The sequence below is a fragment of the Ahaetulla prasina genome, chromosome 1 (assembly GCF_028640845.1).
Source record: "Ahaetulla prasina isolate Xishuangbanna chromosome 1, ASM2864084v1, whole genome shotgun sequence".
Taxonomy (NCBI): Eukaryota; Metazoa; Chordata; class Lepidosauria; order Squamata; family Colubridae; genus Ahaetulla; species Ahaetulla prasina.
This window is the reverse complement of record NC_080539.1, coordinates 103,586,222-103,611,093: the sequence shown is the minus strand read 5'-3', so window position 1 is coordinate 103,611,093 and position 24,872 is coordinate 103,586,222. Positions and strand designations below refer to the sequence as shown.

Below are 24,872 nucleotides of genomic sequence, written 5' to 3'. Positions count from 1 at the left end.
CCCCTCATTCTTTGGTTCTATAAAGTTCTTTTCCCCAAAAATGTGCTTATTAAGTTTAGGATTTTAAAGAAAAAGGAAAATTGAGCTACTTCTGACTGAGAGACGAGAGACTCTTGAGCTTGAAGTTGAGAGACAAATGGATCTCTAAAAGTATATTTAGGAATAAAGAGGCTTCACAAAAACAGAATGATTAATATCAAATAAATAAATAAATAAATAAATTCAGAAACATCAAAATAAAGTCAAGGCTCTGGTGTGCCCGTAGTAAGCCTCATTCCCTAAAATAAAATATTTGGTTGTGTTTTCATCAGAGAAATGTTTACCACATGAAGAACTGGGATGTGACTTGGAGTGCCTAATTACTCAATAGAATAAGCAACACTTGAAAATAAAATCACCATGACAATAATATTTTGGTATTTGCTACATTTTGCACCTTAGGGACGAGAAAGCCTTTTTAGTGAGTAAATGGGCAGCATCCATGTGCCAATGATAGATGAGTCCCAAGGCGCAAATGGGCAAGCCAACAATAATTGACTGGCTGGCATTTTAGGAAGTCTTGGTTGAGCAATGTTGTCTTAAATTAATGAAACAATATTCCTTAGATTTCTGCTGGGAGGCCTTTACTTACGGAAGCCTCATATGCTTTTTGATACTCGGAAAGCAATTTAATACAGCGAGGGGATAATGCTAGGGACACTTCCTTCTACTGCATTGCAGCTCATGGTGAAGTATTGCACTCAGAAAGTCACTTCTCTTTCTTAGCTCGACAGGAAGAGACCAGAAAAAGCTGGCGATACAGGAAGAGAGTATTGTTTTGTTTCCTACACAAACTGGGTTTTGTTTCTTCTCAGCTGTTTCCCAGGGATTAGATTAAATAGTTGAAATCTGACTGATCCTTTGGTCCCAACCCAATGTCAGCAATGTGGAAAAAGAACAAAAAATTGGAAAAAGGGAGGAACAGGGCAGTAGAAAGATGAGGCCTTGACTTTCCCAGGTTTCATAAGCCCATACCCAAATTTCTATTTCCTGATCTTTCACTGGTGAAGAAAATTTCCCAGATATACCTTTGAAGTTTTATACACTTAGGATGGTGCTATCTAGATTCTTGCTAGCAACAAAGATGATTAGGGGACACATGAAGAATGGCTCCAGAAACTGGGCATGGCTAGTCTAGTGAAGAGAAGGACCAGAGAAGATATGATAGCAGTGTTCCACTATTTGAGGGGCTGTCACAGCTATTTTTCAAAGCACTTGAAGGCCAGACAAGGAATAATGGATGGAAACTGACCAAGGAGAGATTAAACTTAAAAATAAGGATAAATTTTCTGACAATGAGAACAATCAACCAGTGCCTTCAGAAATTGTGGGTGCTTCATCACTGGAAGCTTTCAAGAAGAGACTGGACTATCATCTGTCAGAAAACAGGGGTGTCAAACTCGTGGCCCATGAGCAGATTCATCATGTGCTGGCCACGCCCCCAGTTTAGTGAAGGGGAAAAAAGTCATGATACTTCATGCGATGATGTGACGATATGAATTTGACACCCCTGGACTAGATGACCAGCAAGATCCCTTCCAATTCTATTATTCTATTGTTAACTTTTTATATGGATTTAAAGCATTATTTATTTAATAAACATACACAGCTGCCTATCCACAGACTGATACCATACTAGATAGCTCACAACCAATAAAAATGATATAAAAAGTGATCATGCCCTTCCCACCAAGTTGCAGACTGCCATACTTTTGATCCCCTGACTCAGTCCCATCTTAGCTCAATGCATGGGAGAAGAGCCAGGTCTTCACATGGTTCCAGAAGATCTCAGGAGGGAGGCTACACTTAAGGGTACATGGTCAAGCTCCCATCAATGTTCAAGGAAAGGGACCTATCCTATTATCTGATAGTGGGATGAAGAGATAGCCATGAGAAGAGGCAGTTCTTTAACAATCTGGTTGCAACAAAAGTCATTATATGTAATTGCCAAACATTCTGTAATCAACCTTCAGATTCTAGTATATTTTGGTATTAGTATATGCTGCCATGTAATTGACTATTCAGAAAATAAATAAAATAGATTCAGCTGTAATTTTCTATAGGGAATTGCCTACCACTGCCAATTCCTCAGGCTGGATGAAAATATCAAGCCTGATTAATTTATAGCGATTAAAATGTATTAGGCTAATAGAGGTGATGGTGATTGCCTTTAGGATGTTACAGGTATCAACACTGATTTACTCAGGCTGCATTGATGGAAACATAGAAGGGCCGGAATAGCTCAGGCTGTAAGGAGCCTGTTATTAGAACACAATAGCCTGCAATTACTGCAGGTTCAAGCCCGGCCCAAGGTTGACTCAGCCTTCCATCCTTTATAAGGTAGGTAAAATGAGGACCCAGATTGTTGGGGGGGCAATAAGTTGACTTTGTAAATATACAAATAGAATGAGACTATTGCCTTATACACTGTAAGCCGCCCTAAGTCTTCGGAGAAGGGCGGGATATAAATGTAAAAAATAAAATAAAAAAAATTGTACCTTTTTAAACTTGCTCCAGCACTAAAATGTATGCAAGATGGACAAAATTCTAATTTATTTTTCTGAGCTTCTCTGCTATTTTGCTTTTGTAGGCCTTGAAGGCCTTAAACTTCAAGGCCTATTGAGCTTCTGTTTGCAAAGACAGCTGGGTAGGAAAGATCAGGGTGGGAAGCTAGGCTATTGGAAACTAGCAAAGAGGGATTGACTATATCACAACCCTCCCAAGAGCTCATATTCAGATAAGCAGGGATTAGCACCAGACAAACAATCAGGCAGAAAGAAAACAATACTCTAATCAAGGAACTACCAAGGAGGAAGTTTATCCCACCAAAAGTGGCAAAACAAACTACTGAATATAAACTGGCGGCAAATGCCACAGTCACTTGCATTTATGATGTTAAACAGTTGGCTTATGAAACATTGGCAACCAATTAATTAAGCTCAGACAGCACCAAAAACCTCACAGAGGGGCAGAGAAAGGATTAGGCATGCAATCTAAACAACCTGGGGAGTCTTATATAAGTCAGGAAGAAGGGCAAAAAAAATGAGCAAGGGGTGAAGGGGCGAAAGAACTGAGCAAAGACATACTCTTAGCTGAAAGAATCCTTTTGCATATTTTGGCCAGCCAGAGTTTAAGGGTTTTGTCTGAAAGCTGAAAGGCTACAACCACCTTGTTGGATCAGATTCAAGGGGCCAAAATTACATTTTCTATATAAGTTCCATTCAGGAATCTGACAAACGTTTTTTCAAAAAAAGGATGATTGCTTTTGAGCTGCTGACATTCAAAGTATAGTATCTGTGATCATAGACATCTGTAGGGGGCAATTATGATATTGTGCGTGACAACAATAACTTGACTTTCATATTTTGGCAGGTATCAGAATGAAAATATGTAATGGATACATTTTCATGATGTTTGTACTCTTATTTGACAACACTGAAGTCTGCTGTAGATATCATTGCCCATTATTCTGAAAATAGCAGTCAGTCATCAAAACTACTAATATTGATAGTATAAACATCCATTAATTTATCCAGGAAAATAATACTTCCAAAACTTCTCAACACGCAACTCAAGAGATAGATAATTAATTCTTTCATTTTCATATAAGGATCCTATGATGTAGAATGAAACTTATATTTGCCAGGATTATAGCAATTGGAAATCTAATTCTCTTTTGGGAGTCTAAGTTATGTTTAGAGAAATCTCACTCTCTTTAAGACAAAAAAAAAAAGGAAGATACATGGAACTGCTGTTACAACATCTGCACTATGGGGCCTACAAGTGCCAGGGGATATTTGGACACTTTTTCCTATGCCATATCGATTTTTAAAATATTTTTAATTAACAAACTTAAATGGGAAGCTAGCAAAATCAAGCAGTATCCTCAAATATAAATATATACATATATTTATTGTTTTCAGAGCCCACAATATATTTCACAGGCATTCCTAGAAAAACTAATCAGAAGCTGCAGTCCATCTGATTTGGTTGTGTCCCCATCTGATCAGAAGAAACGGCTAAGAAGAAAAAGTAGTGAGCATTTGGGGAGTTTGAAATGAGTGGTGACAACTGTTTGTTTTATGATTGGTCAAGTCCACCGTAAGTAGTACATTTGTATTCAGAATGCTCTCCCAAAATTCCAAAGATGTAAATCAACATCTTTTGAGTAACATCGTTACTCTTATAGTTTAGAGCAGTGGTCACCAACTGGGGGTCTCTGGACCACTGGTGGTCAGTTAGAAAATTTTGGTGGTCCGCAGAAAAATTATTTGCATTTTTTATATCGCACTAAACACTATTTATCTTTTAAAAAAATCATATTAGTGAATAAAATTATGAATTTAATAGTCCCTGAGGTCCGAAAGGTTGGTGACCCTTGGTTTAGAGCATTTTGTCACAAGATAACAGCAGCCTACTGAATGCTACTGGGAAGCCATCAAGCAAGACATAATTACAGTAGCATCCTCTTATTTGAATTCAGAAGCATGCACTTCAGATAGTGAAATCATATGGCCAACTTAACTATGACCCATTGACGGCTTAAAACCTTAAAAAAGCTTTTAAAAGGCCAGTAAAAACATGAATGGGTGGTTCTTGACTTATTTCCACATTTGGGACTGGAATTTAGGTCTAAACAATATTAAATGATCATCATGTATTTTGACAACTATTAGGTTGTTAAACAAATCACCTTCATCATTAAGTAAATCATGTGAATCCAATCTATCCAATTGACTTTGCTTGTCAGAAACTGGCTGGGAAAGTCACAAATCTCATTCTTGTGACCGCAAGATACTGCAATTGCAAATACAAGCCAGTTGCCAAGTGTACCCATGGTTGTGATCATGTGACCCATGGGGGTGATGCAATGGTTGGAGGATGAATCGTAAGTCACTTTTTCTGAGATCATCGTAACTTTTTAAAATTTTTTTAATTTGCATTTATATCCCGCCCTTCTCCGAAGACTCAGGGCGGCTTACACTATGTCAAGCAATAGTCTTCATCCATTTGTATATTATATACAAAGTCAACTTATTGCCCCCAACAATCTGGGTCCTCATTTTACCTACCTTATAAAGGATGGAAGGCTGAGTCAACCTTGGGCCTGGTGGGACTTGAACCTGCAGTAATTGCAAGCAGCTGTGTTAATAACAGACTGTCTTAGCAGTCTGAGCCACCAGAGGCCCTTTGAACTGTCATTAAACAAAACAGCTGTAAATCAGTGACTACCTATATTAATCCCCGGTGCTGAATTATCCCTCTAATATTCTAGGTTTTTCTGTTTTCATTACAATAGCCAGTTCCCCTTATCATACCATTCAAACCAAGCCATTTATTTATTTATTTATTTGCTCTGTATGGGCAGTCAAAATCAAAGCAAACCATTAAAGCTCAAGTCTGTCTTCTTAAAAAAAATATTTTAGATGTATTGAATTGCTGAATCCAATGATACGAACGTAGCCAAAAAATTTTTACTTATCACCAATATTCAGCTAGTATGCAGTATTCCTTATCTGCAAAAGCTCTTGGGGTTTGGATGAACCTGATTATCAGATCATTTGCATAAGGCAAGACTCCGCTGACTGGAAGATCCTTTGGTTAGAACTGACTGTGGGCTGAACCCATGACTTTGTTGATAGTCATGTGACTGAGTTAGTAAATTGTGAAATGAAAGACAGATTAAGTTTGCATTTCTATATGTAGTCCCCAATGTTCTTTGAGTTGGAGGAGATACATATTCTCATATCTTCCTAATAAGTCTTCAGAACAGTGGCTCTCATAAAGCCTGAGTAGAAGGGCTTCTTCAAGGGATTCCTCATAATTTTTGGGGTCAATTTTATCTTCTTTTGTTATATTAAGTAACGGGGACAAATACATCCTCCCAGTCCAGGGATTCCAGTCAACTGTTTGATTCTGTTCGTCTTCCATCCCTGTTTCCTGGTTTTCCTTGGCCCTTGTTCCAATCTGGTGATGTTTTGAAGATGTCTTTTGAGTTAGTAGAGATAGTAAAGTGTGTGGCTCTTTGAGTGCAGCTTCTTTTTCATCCAAAAAGGGCTCTTTTGGATCAGGCACCAAACAAATGTCTGCTATAACATCACACTCAGAACATAAGGACTGGTTGGGCTCATCAGCCATCAAATTTATCAGAGGCACTTCAGCATCGTATAATTGTAAAGAAGCAGATTGCCTTTCATTCAGAAGGACTTTTTTTGGTTGTTGCCTGAAAGAGGTATTTGGATTGTGTGTGCCAAACTGCGGGCAATAGTCCTGCTTTGTTCCATAGACGGGCAACTCTGACGTGGTTGCTTGTGAATTGTGTGGTGCACAATCTGGTTCACAAATACAGCTAAACATTTGTTGTTTCTCCTGAACTGGAGTCATCTGTTCAGCCCTCACGTCAAATTCGTATGCCACCACCTCATTATGGTGCGTCTGTCCTAAAGCCTGGGGCGATTCCAACTCTCCCAGTTTTGCTTTGCTTCTACTTTGTTCATCTTTTAGTTCATTGTCCCTTTCTAAGAAATTATTGTTTCCCAGAACTTTTTTAGAAGCTTTCTCTTCTGCACAGTTTCCCTCACCAGTCTCAGTATTGATGTAGCCATTGCCAATTCTTCGCTGATGGTTCTCCGGAAAGGATTTATGTTCTTCTACAATATTAACTGTAATGAAGTTAACCACTATTTTTTCAGAAGGAACAAAATTATCTCTTCCACAGGTTTGACTGTATTTCAAGATCTGGAGGGGGAAAAAAGGTAAAACTTTAGAAAGAAAATGGCCCTATCTGTTAAATATTGAGTAATTCTGGTGCAATATGCTTGTGATATAACTGTATGAATATTTCATTGATAACATTTTTTGATAACTATAAGGCCTACAATACTGAGTAAGGAATGGAATTTGTACCTAAGAGGAATATTGCCTGTTGAAATCCACAGTTTCACACCTTTCCCTAATAATTAGAAATAGATTTTGATCTATAGTTACCACTTCCTCTCTCATTTATCTCCTTTCTTTTTTCCTGTAATTTCTGCTTCATTATTTTCTTAATTTCTTCTCTATATTTTTTCCTTTCTACCAAGTTATTATAGTTAATATTTCCTGCATTTCTTTCTTTGACATGTACTTAAGAATTTACTTATCTAGTGCCATATATTTTTTTTAGCAATAACATATCATAGCTGTTCAGCCTGGCCTACAATATATGTATGTGTCATGATGAGCAATTTAAAAAGAAAACAATTTCACTCATGACTTATTTACTCATGATGGCTTTATACATTACATTAAGCCATGATTTGTTTTAATCATGGTTCATTGTACAAAGGGTTAACCAATATTGCTAAGTTAAAAACAGGAAAACCAAATTAGTGCAATGAACACAAGTAATGTAATATATTTGTATATATTACTTGGACTGAAAGATCGTTTATGTGTCAGCCTTGGGACAGTTAGCAAGCCAAATAAAGGTATTAAAAATAAATTTAAAATCTAGTTATCCGAAATACATACATAGTTGATATATGTATTTTTAAATATTTGCACAACATCAAATACTGAGTGTAAAACTCAGTGAAAAAAGCCAAAACTTAAAAAAAGATATCAGTTCATTCTATAGCTTTCATTAAAGACCCAATGGCTCTCAGAGTGTTAACTACCAGATGATTGCAAAGAATATAAATCTTTCCATTACCCACCAGTCAGTTAGAACTGAAAAAGATTCTTGGATGAGAAGCAAATGTTTTCAAGGAAAAAACAAACAAACCAAGAAAATCCGGTTGCCTTTTGGAAAAGCATCATTGGGACATCTGCTAATGCCATTCACCCATCATTGTGGGTAAAGCTTGTTACTGATTTGTCACAATGCTGACTGAGTGACTCTAGAAGACTCTGTAAGTCCTTTGTAGAGATTCTCCAATGTCACATGAAGCACTTTGAGCTCTTCCAAATAGTTGCACAGGTGAAAAAGATACATCTTACTACCAAAAATATCATCTCTATCTGGCAATCGCTATTTTAAGAAAAGGAATTTTGGGCAACTGCTCCCTAATGTGTTTTGCTTCTTCAGTGCCTGTCAAGAGATAATTCTTCAGCTTGAACTATCTTATTTATTTAATTTAATTTAATTGTCAATCATATGTAAGATAACAGGTAAAAGTATAAACATAATTTGGATACATGAAAAGAGTAAGTAAAAAGGAATATTAGGACAGGGACGGTAGGCACGCAGGTGTACTTATGCACGCCCCTTACAGACCTCTTAGAAATGGGGTGAGGTCAACCAGAGACAGTTTAAGTTTAAAGTTTTGGGGGTTTGGGGAAGAAACTACAGAGTCAGGTAGTGCATTCCAGGCATTGACCACTCTGCTACTCAAGTCATATTTTCTGCAGTCAAGTTTGGAGCAGTTTAACTTGAGTTTGTATCTATTATTTGCTTGTGTATTGTTGTGGTTGAAGCTGAAGTAGTCATTGACAGGTAGGACATTGTGGTAGATAATTTTATGTACTATGCTTAGGTCAGACTTCTACACAGCTGCTAATTCTTGTTGTTGCCCACTTCTGTTAATGCATGTGAAAAATTACAGCACCAACAATTCTGTACTTATTGTCTGTATTTAATGTCAACCAACATTTCAGCTAAAAAGCTTTTTTCAAATGATACCTTTTAATACCAGTATAAACTAGGCTTCATTGAACATTGTCTTAAAAAAATTACAGCAGTTTATATTTCAAAGATGGCAAAGAATCCTTACCAAGTTCTTGGGATACGTTTGCTTCACGAAATGGGTATATCTATATAGACAGCAGCTTGACACTAAAATAATCAGGACTAACAACAGACCTGGTAAAGTATATCCAAATATGACTGTTGCAGTTTGCTTGAAAGCTGGATCTGCTGAGAAAACATAGATGTTTTCCATTTTTTCAAAGGGCCAGCAGGCAAAAGCATTAACAATTGATAGTTGACTTTATCAAGATAAGCAGCCCTAGTTGAAAGTGGAAAAATATGCATTCTGCAGCTAGTCTTCAATTTAAAAGCCATTCATTTTGTGATTGTTTGAAGTTACAGTCCTTGCACTTACAACCATCACAGTAATCCCAAGGTCACATGATCAAAATTTGGGCATTTATGTAATAACAGCAGCAAGAATTATGTATGCACAAAACTAGAAAAGCAAAAGCGTGCCTATATGCAAAAATGTACTAAAGAAAATACTAGACTGTGCCAAAATGGACAGGTTAACAATGAGAATTAAGGACAAAGAGGAATCAGAGTATTATTTAACATGGGACTTATTTTATAAATGGATAGAAAACAGAAGCAGAAGTTAGCAAATTTATAATTAAGAATGATTAATAGAATAGAGTTAAATGTATATATACTGTAGATATAAGTATGTATAAGCATAACATTACAAGCAATATTCTTCTTCTTCTTCTTATTGGATTGTATTTGATTAAAGATTAAATTGTATAGAACGACCAGGAGTGAAGATCATATTGTATATACAATGAAAATAATGGTTTTAATTAAGCTGTATAATATCATGTGTATTCAAAAGAGATTTGATACGGACAGTACAATGTTGTTGCAGAAATGGAAATGTGATGCATAACAAAAGAAAATGTACAATAAAAAATAATATTTAAAAAATTTGGGCATTTGACAACTGGCATATATTTCTAATGGTTGCAGTATCTCAGGGCACCTAATAGCCATTTGTGATCTTCCCAGCCAGCTTCTGACAAGCAAAGTCAGTGGAAGATGAAAGAATTCTCTCAACAACCACATGATTCACTTAAAAACTGCAGTGATTCACTTAACAATTGTGTCAAAAAAAGGTTGTAAAACCAGGTGCAACTGACTTTAACAACTGCCTTGTTTGGTTTTGGTCCCAACTGTCATCAGTCGAGGACTACTTCAGAGGTGGTTTTCAAAGGTTCTGACCAGTTCTGGAGAACCGGTAGTGGAAATTTTGAGTAGTTCAGAGAACCGGTAGTAAAAATTCTGACTGGCCCCACCCGCATCTATTCTCTGCCTCCCAAGTCCCAGCTGATCGGGAGGAAATGGGGATTTTGCAGTAACCTTTCCCTGGACTGGGGAAGTATGGAGATTTTACAGTATCCTTCCCCTGGAGTGGGGTGGGAATGGAGATTTTACAGTATCCTTCCCCGGCCACACCCACCAAGCCATGCCATGCCCACCAAGCCACACCCACAGAACCGGTAGTAAAAAAATTTGAAACCCACCACTGGACTACTTGTATATTAGCTAGAAAACATTCATAATATTTTATATCTATTTGGAAGTTTAACACATTTTGAACTCTTTTCAATTTCTAGTATAAATTCTAATTAGATTAGAGGGTTATTCAGAACTGAAAAATGGCCTTTAGCTTCTGTAGAGAATTTTGACAGTTTTGCCTTCAACATGTGCCCACGTATCAGCCAGCATGCTTATGAAATATATTATTTTTCAAAATATATTGCATGTTAGCAAGCATTAAAATAAGGTCTCTTTTATAACTTCTTGCTTGTGTAACAGCTGGGTTATGTTCTTTTAAGTTCTATATTTAGACTGTTCATCCAGAGTAAGTTATTGATTTCCCTGCCAGCAGTTTCTTTCTTCGCCTAATTTATCTGCATTTACTAGGAATACATAAGCAATTAATAATGACTAAAAAGGGCTGACTTGCTTGTTTCTAATAAAAGATTTAAAATTATGCTCTTCAGAATCCCATCAAAGCAAAAATGCAACTACTTAGTATTGCAGAGCTGAAAAGGACTGGTAAAAACAGGTCTATTTTTGTAAGAGTAACTAGCAGAGGCCATATTAGTGGAACATAATAATAGGAATGTTGTCTTTTCTATCCATCATGAGACTCAAATGGAAACCTAAGATCAACTACGATAGATCTTGGTTGCTTTTTCAACAAACAAACAAAAGCAAAATGAAACCAGAACATTTTTCTTGGGTTTAATGAAAAAAGAATTTTTCTTTTTGGAATTTTGTTATTATATTTGTTGACCGCAGCAAGACTATTGTATGCATGAAAAATGATTCCTACTATGGACAAATGGTTGCAGAAATTGATGGAGTTGGCTGAAATGGCTAAACTGACTACTTTGATTAAAGAAAAGAACATAAGTACTTTTGTTTCCACATGGAAACCGCTTCTGAACTTCATGCTTGATGTGGAGAATAATGAAACTCTGACTTTTGAGTTTTATTGATTAGACTGATAGATCTTTATAGAAATGGCCAGAGGTGGGCTGCTGGGGGTTCGCAGGGGTTCAGGAGAAGCTCTAGCTAAGATTTTGTGCATTTCGGAGAACTCCCACATCCCACTCCTGGCTAGTCCCACCACCCGACCCTACGTGGCCTGTTTTCGATGCAGGTTAAGTGCAGGGCATGCACAGAGGCTTGGGGAGGGTGCAGAGGGCCTCCGGAGCCTGGGGAGGCCATTTTTGCCCTCCTGGAGGCCCGAGCAAAGCCTCTGGAGGCCCAGGAGGGCAAAAATGCCCCCCCCGCCATGGAGGCTGACTAGGATACGCCACCATGGCCACGCCCACCAGAAACCGGGCAGAGAACCCCTTGCTAAAATTTTTGAAGCCCACCTCTGGAAATGGCTTGTTCATATTATTATGAAAAAACAAAAAGTTTTGATTCGATGTTAATGCCTTATTTTACTGTAACAGAGTCGGAAGTCAATGCTTCTTTTTCTTTTTATCTTTCATCACTTCTCCTTCCCCCCCCCCATTCTTCTATTTACTTTGTATTTTATAATACTTTATAATTTCAATAAAAAATGTTGACAGCTAAAAAAATAAAACAATTGTGACGATATAGAAATTGAATGAGGAGGTTTCCTTCCCATTGTGGCAGATGTAACAGATGCGACACAGGAAACGTTACATGTCTTATAAAGCCAAAAGTTTCTTCTGAAGAATTTTCAAGAGAACTAGAAACCTGTGTGGCATTCTTCCTCAACAACATTCATCTATTCATAGTCTTGACGACACACAGAGGTTTGGTGTATTTTGTACTCCTTTGCTTACCTTTCAGGGTAGCGATGCAGTGTTCTTCAGATAATTCACTAAACAGAAGTGGACTAATATATATTTGTACGGTGACACAGTATGTCGTATTTGGCTGTAACTGCTGCACCTCCAATCGGTTGTTTTGAATGCAAAACATCCACTAAAGGAAGGAAGAAGGAAAATATATTTACATTTTGAACTACATTAAGATGTCATCTACTGAACAAAAAAAAAAAAAAAGAAACAGATGAAAAGCCCTTTCTGAAAACTACTCTCTAGTCTCATATGAAAGCAGAAAACATGACATATTTGGATTTGAAAAGCCTAGCTAAAAGCTCTGCATAACAAGTAGATCATGCAATAAGATGTCATATATACGGTACTTCCTCACTGTATGTGGAGAAATAAAAGTCTGTTCTGCTTTAAAAAAAAAAGAGTCTTTTGCCTTTAACAATATTTTGAGCCAGAGCTTTGTGCCGGCAACAGATGCTTGAAATTCAAACATAATAAGTTAACTCCTGATTTGATATGATAGCACTTATGCTATATTGTGATATAGCTATAAAAATGAAAGGCTTATTATTTTTACAACCTATTATGAATGTGCAAGCTGTGTTAGATATGGCACACACAAACAAAAGTTGCCAACGAGTCATTAGCTGGTGAACAGTTCCCAATCTTATGAGGACAGGTATTTGGGGGGGGGGGGAAAGGTGATATGGGAACAGTAACGACACAACTGTTGTGAGATATGGTTGGTCACATATAATCAGGTTGAGGGCACTCTAAAATGTTCATAGTGCCCTCTTGTGGTCTGGCTGTGTTTATATAGCAGAGAGTTGGGCAAATCCGTATCCAGCCTCTCCTAAACCCTCAGTTGTGCTGCTGAAATTGGTGGCAAAATGTTCAATTTCCAATGATGTAATATTTAGGAATTCTTTTTATACACAAAATTAAAGGTAGAAGTAGAAGCAAATACTATACCTGGGAGGCAAACAAATTGGATGTTCAGCCTGTAGTGAAATATTATAGCAACTACAAACCCCAAAGCAGGTTGAAAAAAAGTAAAACTGTCCCTGTTACTTTCCCTTTCTATCATGTTACCCTCTTCTTATGACATCACCTGGGGCCATTCCATTGGTTGACCACAAATTTCCTCTGCTAATCCTGGGGAAAATCTCCATCCTTCCTAATGCGCTGTGTTAACCTATTCTTTCTTTACCGATGCATTATTGAATATACCACATCTGTAGTATCATCTAATTCCACTTTGACTTGGTGCTGTGGGAATATCCACTCTCTACATCTCTATGTTTTTCCCTCCCCTTCCTCTCATACACACATAATGCTTGAGAGAGAGGCAGGCAAAGAAAAGTGAAGAACCAGGGTAGGGAAAACTATTTCAAGCAGGCAAAGTCTCAAAGGACTAGAAGGGCAAGAAGTATCAGTTCAGTTTCTCTCTTTCTCTCTCTCTCCCTCTCTCTTTCTGTCTGTCTGTCTCATCTCTCTGTCCATCCATCCATCCACCTATCCTCTTTTTTGAGAGGGGGGCTTATTTAAGGTAGTAGTCAGTAAGGCAGATGGTCAGTGATGCCATAGGAAGTAGAGTGGTTCCAGATTATATCTAGATTGCTTCTTTTCGGGGCTTTGTCCTGTTCTGTAGTTGCTTCATAATTTTGCATCTCGTTTCTACTTCTGGCCCTGTTTCCTGAATTGGGGTTGTTTTTTTTTCAGTCCACACTTGCCATATTTAAGGTAATTAGATGGAGGATAAGCATTGATTTGACCTGGCAACCTGCCCTGGAGTTCCAGGTGCATCTTTCTTTTCCAGGAATTTATATACATTGGCAACTCCTCAAGCAGAGGGGGAGGAGGGGGAGCTTGGGAATGAAAACAGATTTTGAAAACAAGAACGCCCTCCAACACGGGGCATATAATCCTCCTCCTCGCATATAATCTTCTGCTCTAGACTGCAGGTTTCCTACTACAGATGTGCATATAAAAAAAAAGAAACATTAAACTGGGAACATCTACAAAGCCAGACATCAGGCATTCTGGGTGCATTTCGCTGCAACTACAGTGATTGTCCCTATAGACAGGCTTGGATTTTATCTTTGTCCATCTACATCAGTGTTTTTCAATCCCAGCACCTTTTGTATGAGCGGAGTTGGCATCCGCTCATCTTAAAGTCACTGAGTTTGAGCTAAACTGGTCTACATCTTCACGAGCCAGGAGAACACCACCTCTATTTCGCCTGTAGCACAATCCATTCAAATTGCCAAGCAATAGTTTCCATTTCCATGTTCAAACTTACTCTTTTATTTATGTTTTTGTTGAATACTGACACGTTATATTGTAGGCCCGAGTATATTTCGTGCAAATATACCGGTTCCTCCCTGGGATTTCTCTTCCATTTCTCGGGGGGAACCACGGTGACCGAAATCGAATTCTCGGTAGACGAGAGGGCAAATGCGGGTGGATCGATAGTCGCTGAAAAGCAAACGTATATCATTGTTTATAAGAATAAGAACACAATAAAGGATAATATTTGCAGTTCAGGGTTGAAATGTGGGGTCCTTGGTGCTCTCTGAGCTTGCTTGTTTTCTTGCAGACATTTCATTACCCAAACTAGGTAACATCTTCAGTGCTAATGATGATATTACCTAGCAGTGATGTTGTTACTTAGTTTGGGTAATGAAATGTCTTCAAGAAAACAATGAAGTTCAGAGAGCACCAAGGAGCCCCTCAATATGAACACAAAATCAACTGAGACAGAATGTCCTTGTTGGTCTACCTGACTTATTTTTTACCTTGAACTTTTCAATAACACATGTTTAGGCTTGCCTACTCCAAGATTGTTTCATTACATTGATCATCCTTCCAAATCAGCATCGACCATTGTGGCTAGACATGAGGAAACTTAGAGTCCAACACAACCAGATAGAACCAGGTTGGGTAGTCTGACTTACCTAAGAAAAGTTTTAATTGTGTTGTAACGGTTGTACCTTGATAAACGTATCTTTTCTTTTATGTACACTGAGAGCATATGCACCAAGACAAATTCCTTGTGTGTCCAATCACACTTGGCCAATAAAATTCTATTCTATTCTATTCTATTCTATTCTATTCTATTCTATTCTATTCTATTCTATTCTATTCTATTCTATTCTAATAACTTCCCTTCAATTTTGTTGTTAATTTGAATGCATGTAGAAAATTCAGTATATTGAGCTGGATCTAAAAAACAAACAAACCTGAGAAAGTTTCTCCATGAGTCAAAAGGCTTTTATATTGGTTTTCATAATTAATTTGCCTTTGAATGCATACCATATGGCCAACCTGGCTTTGAAATTGCGGGGTGATTCAAAAGCAGTTCCTGATGAAGTATGAGGATTTTTTTAATCAAAGAGAGAGAGAAATGAAGCTACTAGACTAGTCCAGACTTCTCACTGAATCTACATATTGCAATAAATATCTTTAGAAGCTGTAAAAAAACAAACCTTTATGAATCTTGGGCTACCAGGAAGCTTGTCTTCAAAGCTCAGGGCAATGAGTTTAGTTCTATAAACACAGTCTGATCAATAAAATACTTGTTCTGTATACATGCAACACTGTTTCTATATTCATAAGCAATAAGACATGTGATCCTGAATGCATTTCTATTCATGCTAAGTCACTCCTTGCACACTGGTTTTCCTCTGATGACAACAATTTCTAGCAGGATCCAATCTGGGTCAGCTTGGAACCAGAAGTTTAATCTGGTAACTTTTGGACCTGTGTTGGAATCCTTCCTCAGGGAACTTCTCTCTCAGCAGAATGGAGTTTCCTGAGGATGGGCTCCAGCACCAGTCCAAAGGCTCAGAAGAATAATCCTCTGATCCCAGTGATCAACCCAGATGGATTCTGCAACATTATCCTGGGGCACATATATTTGCCTTCATGCATAACTATATTCTAGAACACGATGTCAAACTCGATCATGTCACATGACATATCGTGATGTATCGTGATGTTTTTTGCCTTTGTGGAGCTGGGGTGGGCATGACCTGCACATGATGCATCCGGCCCGCGGGCCGCCAGTTTGACAAACCTGTTCTAGAATAAAAACAGGTTTTTGAAACAACATGGTAGACTTTAGTTTAGCCCTTTCTCTGTTCTAGGATGCATGCTAAGAAACATGCAAGGATTATTATGGGTGCATGCAAGCACAGAAGGCCACAGAAGTTAAATTATATTGAACAAGGATTTTGTGATTTTTTAATCTCTGTATTGTTTTGATTAATATGATGGCATTCTGGGGGTGGGGGTGGGGGGAAATGGAAGTGTATATTTCTGTCTGTTTCCCATGGAGCTTTCCTTTTCAACTTCAACAACTTTGGAGAAACAGACCAGAACCAGAATTTTATTGGATCCTAATAGCAGTGGACTCAAATTAATATCTTCTATCCAGGAAGATAAAAAATTTTTATTTTGAATCACTGGCTTTCTCTGTTTAATGATCTGCCATTCAGCAAGTCAGATATATTCCCCTAACTAATAGCAGAAGTGCAACAGTATCCTATTTCATAAACGGCAGCCTCAGAGACACCAACAGCCTTAGAACAATGCAGTCAGGGATAAGTACTTTATTCTTTCATGGCTTCCCCTTAGGTGCTATTGAGAAAAAACAAAACACCAAACTCTTCTCTGAAGCTGCTGTTTACATTTTAAGGGAGGCTTTCTTCTGCAGCAATGGGACTTTTCTTGATCCTTCAGCAATTAATTGGAATATGTAGTTTGTATTTCAAAGAATGTAATGGAACTACGGTGCACATAAAAGTTATTATAGCAAAAGCCTGAGCTTAACCTTAACTGTAACATATTCAGTCTTTGTTCCTAGAGACCATCTGCTTTCATTTATTTCTATAAACAGGGGTGTTAAACTCAAGGCCTGCAGGCCGGATCCGGCCCGTGATATCCTTAGATCTGGCTTGTAGGGTCACCCTGGAAACAGCAAAGGACTGGCCTGTGGTGCCTCAGCCCGGCCCAGGCCGACCAGGCACTGATCTACAACCTGGTGGCAGCTGGCAGCATGCTGGAGGAGGCTGTGGCAGCTGAAAATGGACTCAGGAGGGCCACGCTGGGCCTCCTGAGCTCTATTTTCATTGGCAGAGTACTGTAAGAGGCCATCCCCCCACCAGCCCTGCCCGGCCCATCACAGGTGCCCCAAGATGAGTGACATTAAGATGGCCCACTCCAGCCACATCCACTTAGCCCCTCGAGGTCAAACACAATCCTGATATGGCCCTCAATGAAATCGAGTTTGACATCCCTGCTATAGAACAATCCTCAAGGTGTGTTTAGACCAGTTCCTCTTTCACCAATCATACATTTTGCGTATTCCAACATGTATCTGTTGCATGAAATCAGTAGTGATTGATGTGGGTTGAAATCACAAATATCTAACACCAATGGCTGTCCTTCTGCATCTCACAACACTGTTATGAACATATATTAGTTGTCCTTACTGTCTGTAAATGGATTGAACCTGGGTGATTCTGCCCAGAGAGAACAATTTCCGTTTAGAGAGACTTTCACTCTGGCATGATACTGTTCTTTGTGGTTGTACGTTCCATGTGAGAGGTCACACCAGGTCTGATTGATATTCTTACATTCTGGATACTTAATCCATTTATCTGTGCCATATCTGAATATCAAAAGGTAAAAGAAAAAGAGACAAAATTAGCACTTCTGCAATTAATCTTTAATTGGGGTTGAACTCTGGGGAAGAGAGAAAGAGTGAGTTTTGAAATGTTTTGTTGTTGTTTAAATATTAAATAGTCTGTTTTGGGATGTCAGGAACTGCACTTGGGGATCTCTTCCCAAAAAAGTGCATTAGGGCGTGGCAGGGGTAGCTGTGTCAAAAATACAATAATTTCTGCTTCTGGAATTACCTGTTGCTGAGTTTTATGTGGGCTGTGTCTGCAACTCTTTAAAGCAGCTATATCTTTCCCTGTGATCCCTGGCTAACTGTAGAACTGCTACACAATCCTGGGAAAAGGAGTTTCCTTTAAGGCAGTGGTTCTCAACCTTTATAGTGCTGCAACTCCTTTAATACAATTCCCCACGATGTGGTGACCCCAACCGTAAAATTATTTTCATTTTGAATTTATTGCGCCTGAAACCGTATTTTTTTTTTTTTTTTTTTTTTTTTGTTTACATTTATACCCCGCCCTTCTCCGAAGACTCAGGGCGGCTTACAATGTATAGGGCAATAGTCTCATTCTATTTGTATATATTTACAAAGTCAACTTATTGCCCCCCCAACAATCTGGGTCCTCATTTTACCTACCTTATAAAGGATGGAAGGCTGAGTCAACCTTGGGCCGGGCTCGAACCTGCAGTAATTGCAGGCTTTGTGTTCTTAATAACAGGCCTTACCAGGCAGAGCTAAACCGGCCCCTATTGGCTAGTGATTTGAACTGCTTGCGATTGCCTTGAGGACAGAGGCATTAAAGCAGAGACTCCTCCCCTATTAAGTTTATCGTGCCTGAAGCCAGATTAGGCTTAGCGATTGGGAGTGATTGCAGCTGGCTTGAGAGGGAGACATCAGAGCAAAGATTTCTCTTTTTTTTAATTCATCGTGCCTGAAGCCGAATTCGGCTAGCGATTTGAAGAGCCTGCAGCTGGCTTGTGGAGTCAACCATTGGAGCACGATTCTTTGACTCGCAAGTATACTTCCCATATTTCCGATGGTCTTAGGCGACCCCTGGCAAATCGTCATTCAACCCCCAACGGGGTCGCGACCCACAGGTTGAGAACTGCTGCTTTAAGGAGTTGCAATGGCTGCTACATTTATGATACACCTATTGCAAAGTGCACTTTTAGAATCCAGCCTGAAGTGTGGCAGAGTATTACTATTCTATGACGTTCCCATACGTTAAAAAAAATAAAGTTATCTTATATTCCCTTCTTGTGGAACACTACGACTTTTAAATAAATAATTTATTTCTTAATTAGGTACTAGTAAGGAGGGGTATTTGAAGAAGCAGCAAAAATCATATGTAAGGACCAATTTTTCAAGGGGTCTGAACTGTTTCAAAAATCTAGTGTTATCCTTGAGAAGTGGGCAGCTTTTTCATGTCTAATACTGCATTTTTCAGCATACAGGTAATCTTCGAGTTATGACCACAATGAAGCCCCAAATTTCTGTTGCTAAGTGAAACATTTCTTAAGTGAGTTTGCCCCATTTTACGACTTTTCTTGGCACAGTTGTTAAGTGAATCATTGCATATGTTAAGTTAGTAACATGGTTGTTTAGTGAATCTGGATTCCTCATTGACTTTACTTATCAGAAGGTCACAAAAACTGATCACATGATCCCAGGACGCTGCAAGCATCATAGATACGAACCAGTTGCCAAGCATCTGAATTTTGATCATGTGACCATTGGGATGCTGCAACTGTTGTAAATGTGAAAAACAGTCATAAGTCACTTTTTTTTTGAGTTGTTGTAACCTTGAACAGTCACTAAATAAAATGATATATGTCAAGGACTACCTGCACTGTGCTGAGAGCTTCAGCAAGCAGTAAATAGGAGCAAGTAGAAATACTCATTAGCTCTATGCTATGTGCTTTCTCTTCTTAATACTCTCCCAGGCAGCCAATTGCAAAAGAGATATTTTTCAGTGGAAGACTGAATAAACCTTTGATGCAGAAATTTGAAAATAAACCTTAGGACCACAAGAGGTGCCTCCCTCATTTATAGTCTTCAGCCTCTTATGGAAGCAGAACGAAGCATTTGCCCATGGAAATAGCTGACTTTTACAATATACACAGTGTAAAACCCAATAGCCAACATACATCAAATACTTCACTTTATAATTTAATCTGTTCTCCGCTATTCCTTCTGGTGGCAACCAATGCAGGATGTTCTTCATGTTTCTGGAGACAAAATGGACATTCCTTGGGCTGGGCAAAAGACAATGTGGTGCTATTAGGGGGAAAAAACAAATGACACAAATTAACAATTAATTATGATTCACACATAAAAAATTGGGGGGGGGGAATTAAAATAGATGGCAGAATGAACACTCTTGGATGGACCAGAAGTTGTTGCAGGAAAATTGTTCCATCTCCTTTCTTAGGCATTGAAAAATAGAGGTTGCTTTTTGCTGCCATATAGTATTTTCACATGCAAAAAGCAATCCTGAAATTTTAATAGAGAGAGAGTTTGGTGGTTAAGGTTGTTATTGCTTTAAGGTTGTTATTGTGGTTAAGGTTGTTATTGTGAGGAAAGAGGATAAAGGGGTGTGGGATATTTTTGATGCTTTGAATTATTTGTAAAAATAAAAAAGGCAGAATACAAATAAATAACATAAAAATAATATCTATTCCCATTTTTAATGCTGGTGTGGAGAGTTTGTTTTAATTATAAGGATACAATTTCAATAGATTAAAGTTAAAAATGATCATTGGGTTTATATTTTACGGACTGTATCTATAATATGTGTTGAAAATTTAATAGAAGATCAAGTTTTGTGGGCATTTTTTTGGTGAAAGTTCATATTTATTTCCACTAAGGTCCTGGCAATTCCTGGGGTTGATATACAGTATAAAAGTGTTTTGCTTCTGGGATAGCAAAGAGATGGGTCTGTATGGGCCTGTTTGGTTGCAGATCAGATTTTGACGATGAGACTCACCGAATATTTAACTTTATGGAAAAACTCTATAGGAACAGATAGTCCTCACTTATCAATCCTCTTGTTCAGCCATCGTTTGAAGTTAGACTGGAAAAAAAAACTTTAGCGCCACCTTTGCAGCATCCTTCAGTCACGTGAGAGTAAACTGTTTGGGTAGCACAGCCATGGCTCCCAGCCCTGGGCTGCAGTGCAAACACATTACTTTCAATGTGTACAAAACACTTGAGCACTGCAGTAAGAGAGCGATTAGGAAGCAACCAAACACATGAAAAGTATAAAACTGAGTAGTCTTATTACTTCTGCCTGGAAAACACAGTAGTGGTCACATGATTTTCCACTTCATGACTGCTTCACTTAGCAGTGGCGTTGAGAGTTCTAATTAAGGTTATTAACTAAGGATCACCTATGGTCCTTGGTTACTGGTTGCTCTTCCAGCAACCATTCACAGTTACAATGGTGCTGAAAGAGGAGATTTAAGATCTGTCTAGTCACATGATCGCAATTGGGTGCTTGGAAACTGGCATTCATTTATGATGGTGCACCATGGTTAGAATGCAGTACTGCAGGGTACTTCTTTGCCTGCCGGCTGCCTGCAATTTGGCAGTTCAAATCTCACCAGGCTCATGATTGACTCAGTCTTTCTTCCTTCAAAGGACAGTAAAATGAGGACCCAGATTGTTGGAGGCAATATGCTGATTCTGTAAACCGCTTAGAGAAGGCTGTAAAGCACTGTGAAGCGGTATATAAGTCTAAGTGCTATTGCTATAGTCATAGCATCCCGTGGTCACAATTGCCATTTATGACTTTCATAACCAGCTTCCAACAAGCAAAGTCAATGGGGAAGCCAGCTGGAAGTCACCAGTTGTATATGATGCCATGCTTAATGACCATAACTGATTAATTTCACAACTGTAGCTGGCACTGATATCATGAGTTGAGCATGGCCACATGATGATTCACTTTACAACTGTGTCACTTAGCAATGGCAAGGGAAGACTACCTATACTTGAATTTGAAAGTTACTTGACTGATATGATTTGGTCTTGTAAATTACTGACAAAATTTGGGAATAATATTTTAATTACTTAAGTACATTTATGGAGATTTTTTTTATTAAAGATGTTAATGTTATGTTAAAATGTTAACGTTGTTTAATTATGTTCCAAAACTTTGGGTTCTGATTATTTTTGAGAAGTTATGGTTATATCAGGTCTGAAGGAGTAGATTCAAGAGATGTGTACTTTATCTATCTTTGAAAAGGAAATTCTATCTACTGTACAAATAAAAATGAAATGATATGTTCTACTTTGACACAGATTTTGAAACAATTTGTAACTCTAAACAGTCATGATTTATTTTCTTTAATTTAGATAGGTTGAGTATGTTTTGATATTTTAGGATATATAATATCTATAAGTAGTTTACCCTTTTTTATTAAGTTGGTTGTTGTTTTCTTTTGTTGTTTTTAAATAAGCTTTCTATTTTTGCACATTTCTTCTTATAAAGCTTTTAAAGATAAATAAACTTAGTACAAATAAAAGACTGAAGTTCTGTTTCAAGTCTGTGTTTATTTATGTGTGCAAGCAATCAATAGCTGTGTTAATCTGGTTATAGAATTAACGTTTTGAATTTGCATAAAACAATAAACCATAAAATAACCAAACCAGCTGGATTCATAATTGAGGTTAGTGATTAAATTTAACCAATATTAAAGTTAAGCCATCAGGTTCATTATAACCTTGATCAAATGTCTGTGAGAACTCAGTACATAATGCAGAATTCTATGCAGCTTATTTTAAACATAGTATATTTATCTTTTTAGTGATACACGATAACTTTGCCAATGTTATTTTTATGTTGGCCCATCGTAATATGGAGTTATTATTACAATTCTTTTAAAAAAGTATTGCCAACCCAATTGCACTGGTATGTCACTTTTTCTCCAAGAAAATCAAGATAGTACATGTGGATTTCTCACTGTCTCTAGGAGAGCAATTTGTTCAAAATCTGCCAGAAAGCGTCATCACTGAATGAAGATTTGGGCCTGGGTCTTAATGCAACCATCTAACCCCCACCCCTCACCGCTGCAATAGCTGGTAGTAGATCTATGAAAACTGCAGGGTGGAGGAGGAACCCATCCCTAGAAGTAACTTCAAAGCAACAGCACGGCTCTTTTTTTTCTTTCCAAAGAGTGAGCTGTCCAACAATGCAAGAAATCTTGAAGAATCCCCACAGACAATTTGAAAGCTCACATGGGAAAATAGCCCAGCCCATTCTAAGCCGAATACCTGTCTGATCGGGTTCAACCTTGCACATTTTCTGTAAGCCTATTTAAGGCTTGCACGCTTTTTGTATAAACAGAGTGCCACTTTAAACAAGTGAGCTTGATTGCCACCCACCATCACCAAATGATTCATCCATTCTGCAAGTATTCAGAGGCACCCCTTTCCTAATATTGCAGATAATAGATTTGAAGCAGATTCCGAGACTTAACTATGACCCATTATTGTTGCTGGACACCTTTTTTTAAAAATTGATTATCATCTTCCTCTAGCAACACATCGGTCGCTCTCAGCAAAATGTGCCTGGAGCAGAAGCGGCTCAAGGCTTCAGATTTAAGTCAGTGGTGAAATCCAAATTTTTTTACTACCGGTTCTGTGGGCATGGCTTGGTGGGCATGGTGTGGCTTGGTGGGCGTGGCAGGGGAAGGACACTGCAAAATCCCCATTCCTTCCCCACTCCTGGGGGAAGGATTTTGCAAAATCTCCATTCCCACCCCACTCTGGGGCCAGCCAGAGGTGGTATTTGATGGTTCTCCAAACTACTCAAAATTTCCGCTACCGGTTCTCCAGAATCTGTCAGAAACTATTGGATTTCACCCCTGGTTTAAGTCCAAAGCTAAGAGGAAGCTTCCCCCGGCGACCCCCGGTATAACTTACCTGCCGCCTCTGAAGGAGGCGCGGGGAAGATCAGTCGGAGCAGGAGGAGCCAGAGAGCTGACGCCGCGGGGTCACTCATTGAGAAGGGATAGCGCTTGTGCGTTGCATGATGCTCGTCTCCGCCACCTTCTCCTCAGTTGGGTGGGACACAGAGGGCGACAGCAAGCGGCGAGCCCAACGAGCCAAGCGGAGAACTTCCGGGGTTCCCAGGGCTGACCCGCTTAGCGGCTCCTGCCTGGTCGAACTTTCGGAGAGGGAACAACGCGCCGCGATCCTGTCGTGGACTTGGCGCCTCGCGTGCTTTCCACGGCTCGGGCTTAGTTGCTTGCAAGTTGCGCTCTCGCGCCTGGTTCCCGAATCCAAGCAGTCAGAAGCCACGCCTGCTTAAGCTGAATAGCGGCGAGGTGGGATCTGGGTAGATCGGGGTTAAAACTCCCTCCGCCGGAATGCTAGCTCCAATAGGGCCTGCCTGAGGTTTAAAGATTGGGGGCGGGGGGAGGCAGTCTAATTTCAGGGCTAAGGTGCTGGAAAATCTCGTCAAAAACTAAGCTCTTGTTTCATCTTTTCTTCCCCCCCCCACTCCCCACTTTTCGCCAAGGGCAATACAATTCTACACAGAATTCTCTTCCAGAACGTTGTCTCACTGATTGATTGATTTTGGTTAAGTCTTACCATATTTACCGTAGCATTATGAAATCTTCGTGTTTCTAAATTGCTATGTGTGCGGGCATTGGGAAGCTGTTCTGTTTTACAGAAACCACAGAGAAGTCGGGTTCCCCCCCCAAAATGTTTTTCTCATCTTTGTAGAAGAATGCACATGGAACACAAAGCCACAGTTCTTGGCACTGGTGCAAAATCCTGTGGGAAGTCTATAATTTTAGTGACAAGATACAGTACTACTGAAGATACATCAACATTTCTGCCAGAAGAATTGTGCCAATTTTTGTTTCCTGTTACACAACCTTAAGACGTGGTGTATCCTACGTATTTTACTTGACTAACCATTTGGATTAATTGGGGAGGGGGGGAAATTCAGTTGAATGAAAAGGTATTCACAATTTAGGAGGCAGAAGAACTTTTACTTATTTAAAATGTCCCAAACCTGCCACTACAGCTTTAGAATCAAGGCATCTCTTCCTGAGGTTTTAACAAGAAGAGGATACATCTTAAT

General features: G+C 38.8%; 1 protein-coding gene across 2 annotated transcripts; it reads right to left on the bottom strand.

The window, feature by feature from the left end:
• Window positions 1–5,369: 5,369 nt before the first annotated feature.
• LOC131192122 (interleukin-20 receptor subunit alpha-like) lies at window positions 5,370–24,163 on the bottom strand. Of its 2 annotated transcripts, none has more exons than XM_058170969.1 (7): window positions 23,702–24,163; window positions 19,924–20,053; window positions 17,589–17,767; window positions 14,396–14,571; window positions 12,100–12,241; window positions 8,793–8,935; window positions 5,370–6,777 (listed from the first exon to the last, which is right to left on the bottom strand). In XM_058170969.1, exons 1-7 carry the CDS (start codon window positions 23,778–23,780, stop codon window positions 5,722–5,724), a joined length of 1,905 nt encoding a protein of 634 aa, XP_058026952.1. In that variant the 5' UTR covers window positions 23,781–24,163; the 3' UTR covers window positions 5,370–5,721. The 2 variants fall into 2 exon arrangements, with proteins under 2 accessions (XP_058026952.1, XP_058026960.1); XM_058170977.1 differs by having other exon boundaries at window positions 8,793–8,932.
• Window positions 24,164–24,872: the final 709 nt, after the last annotated feature.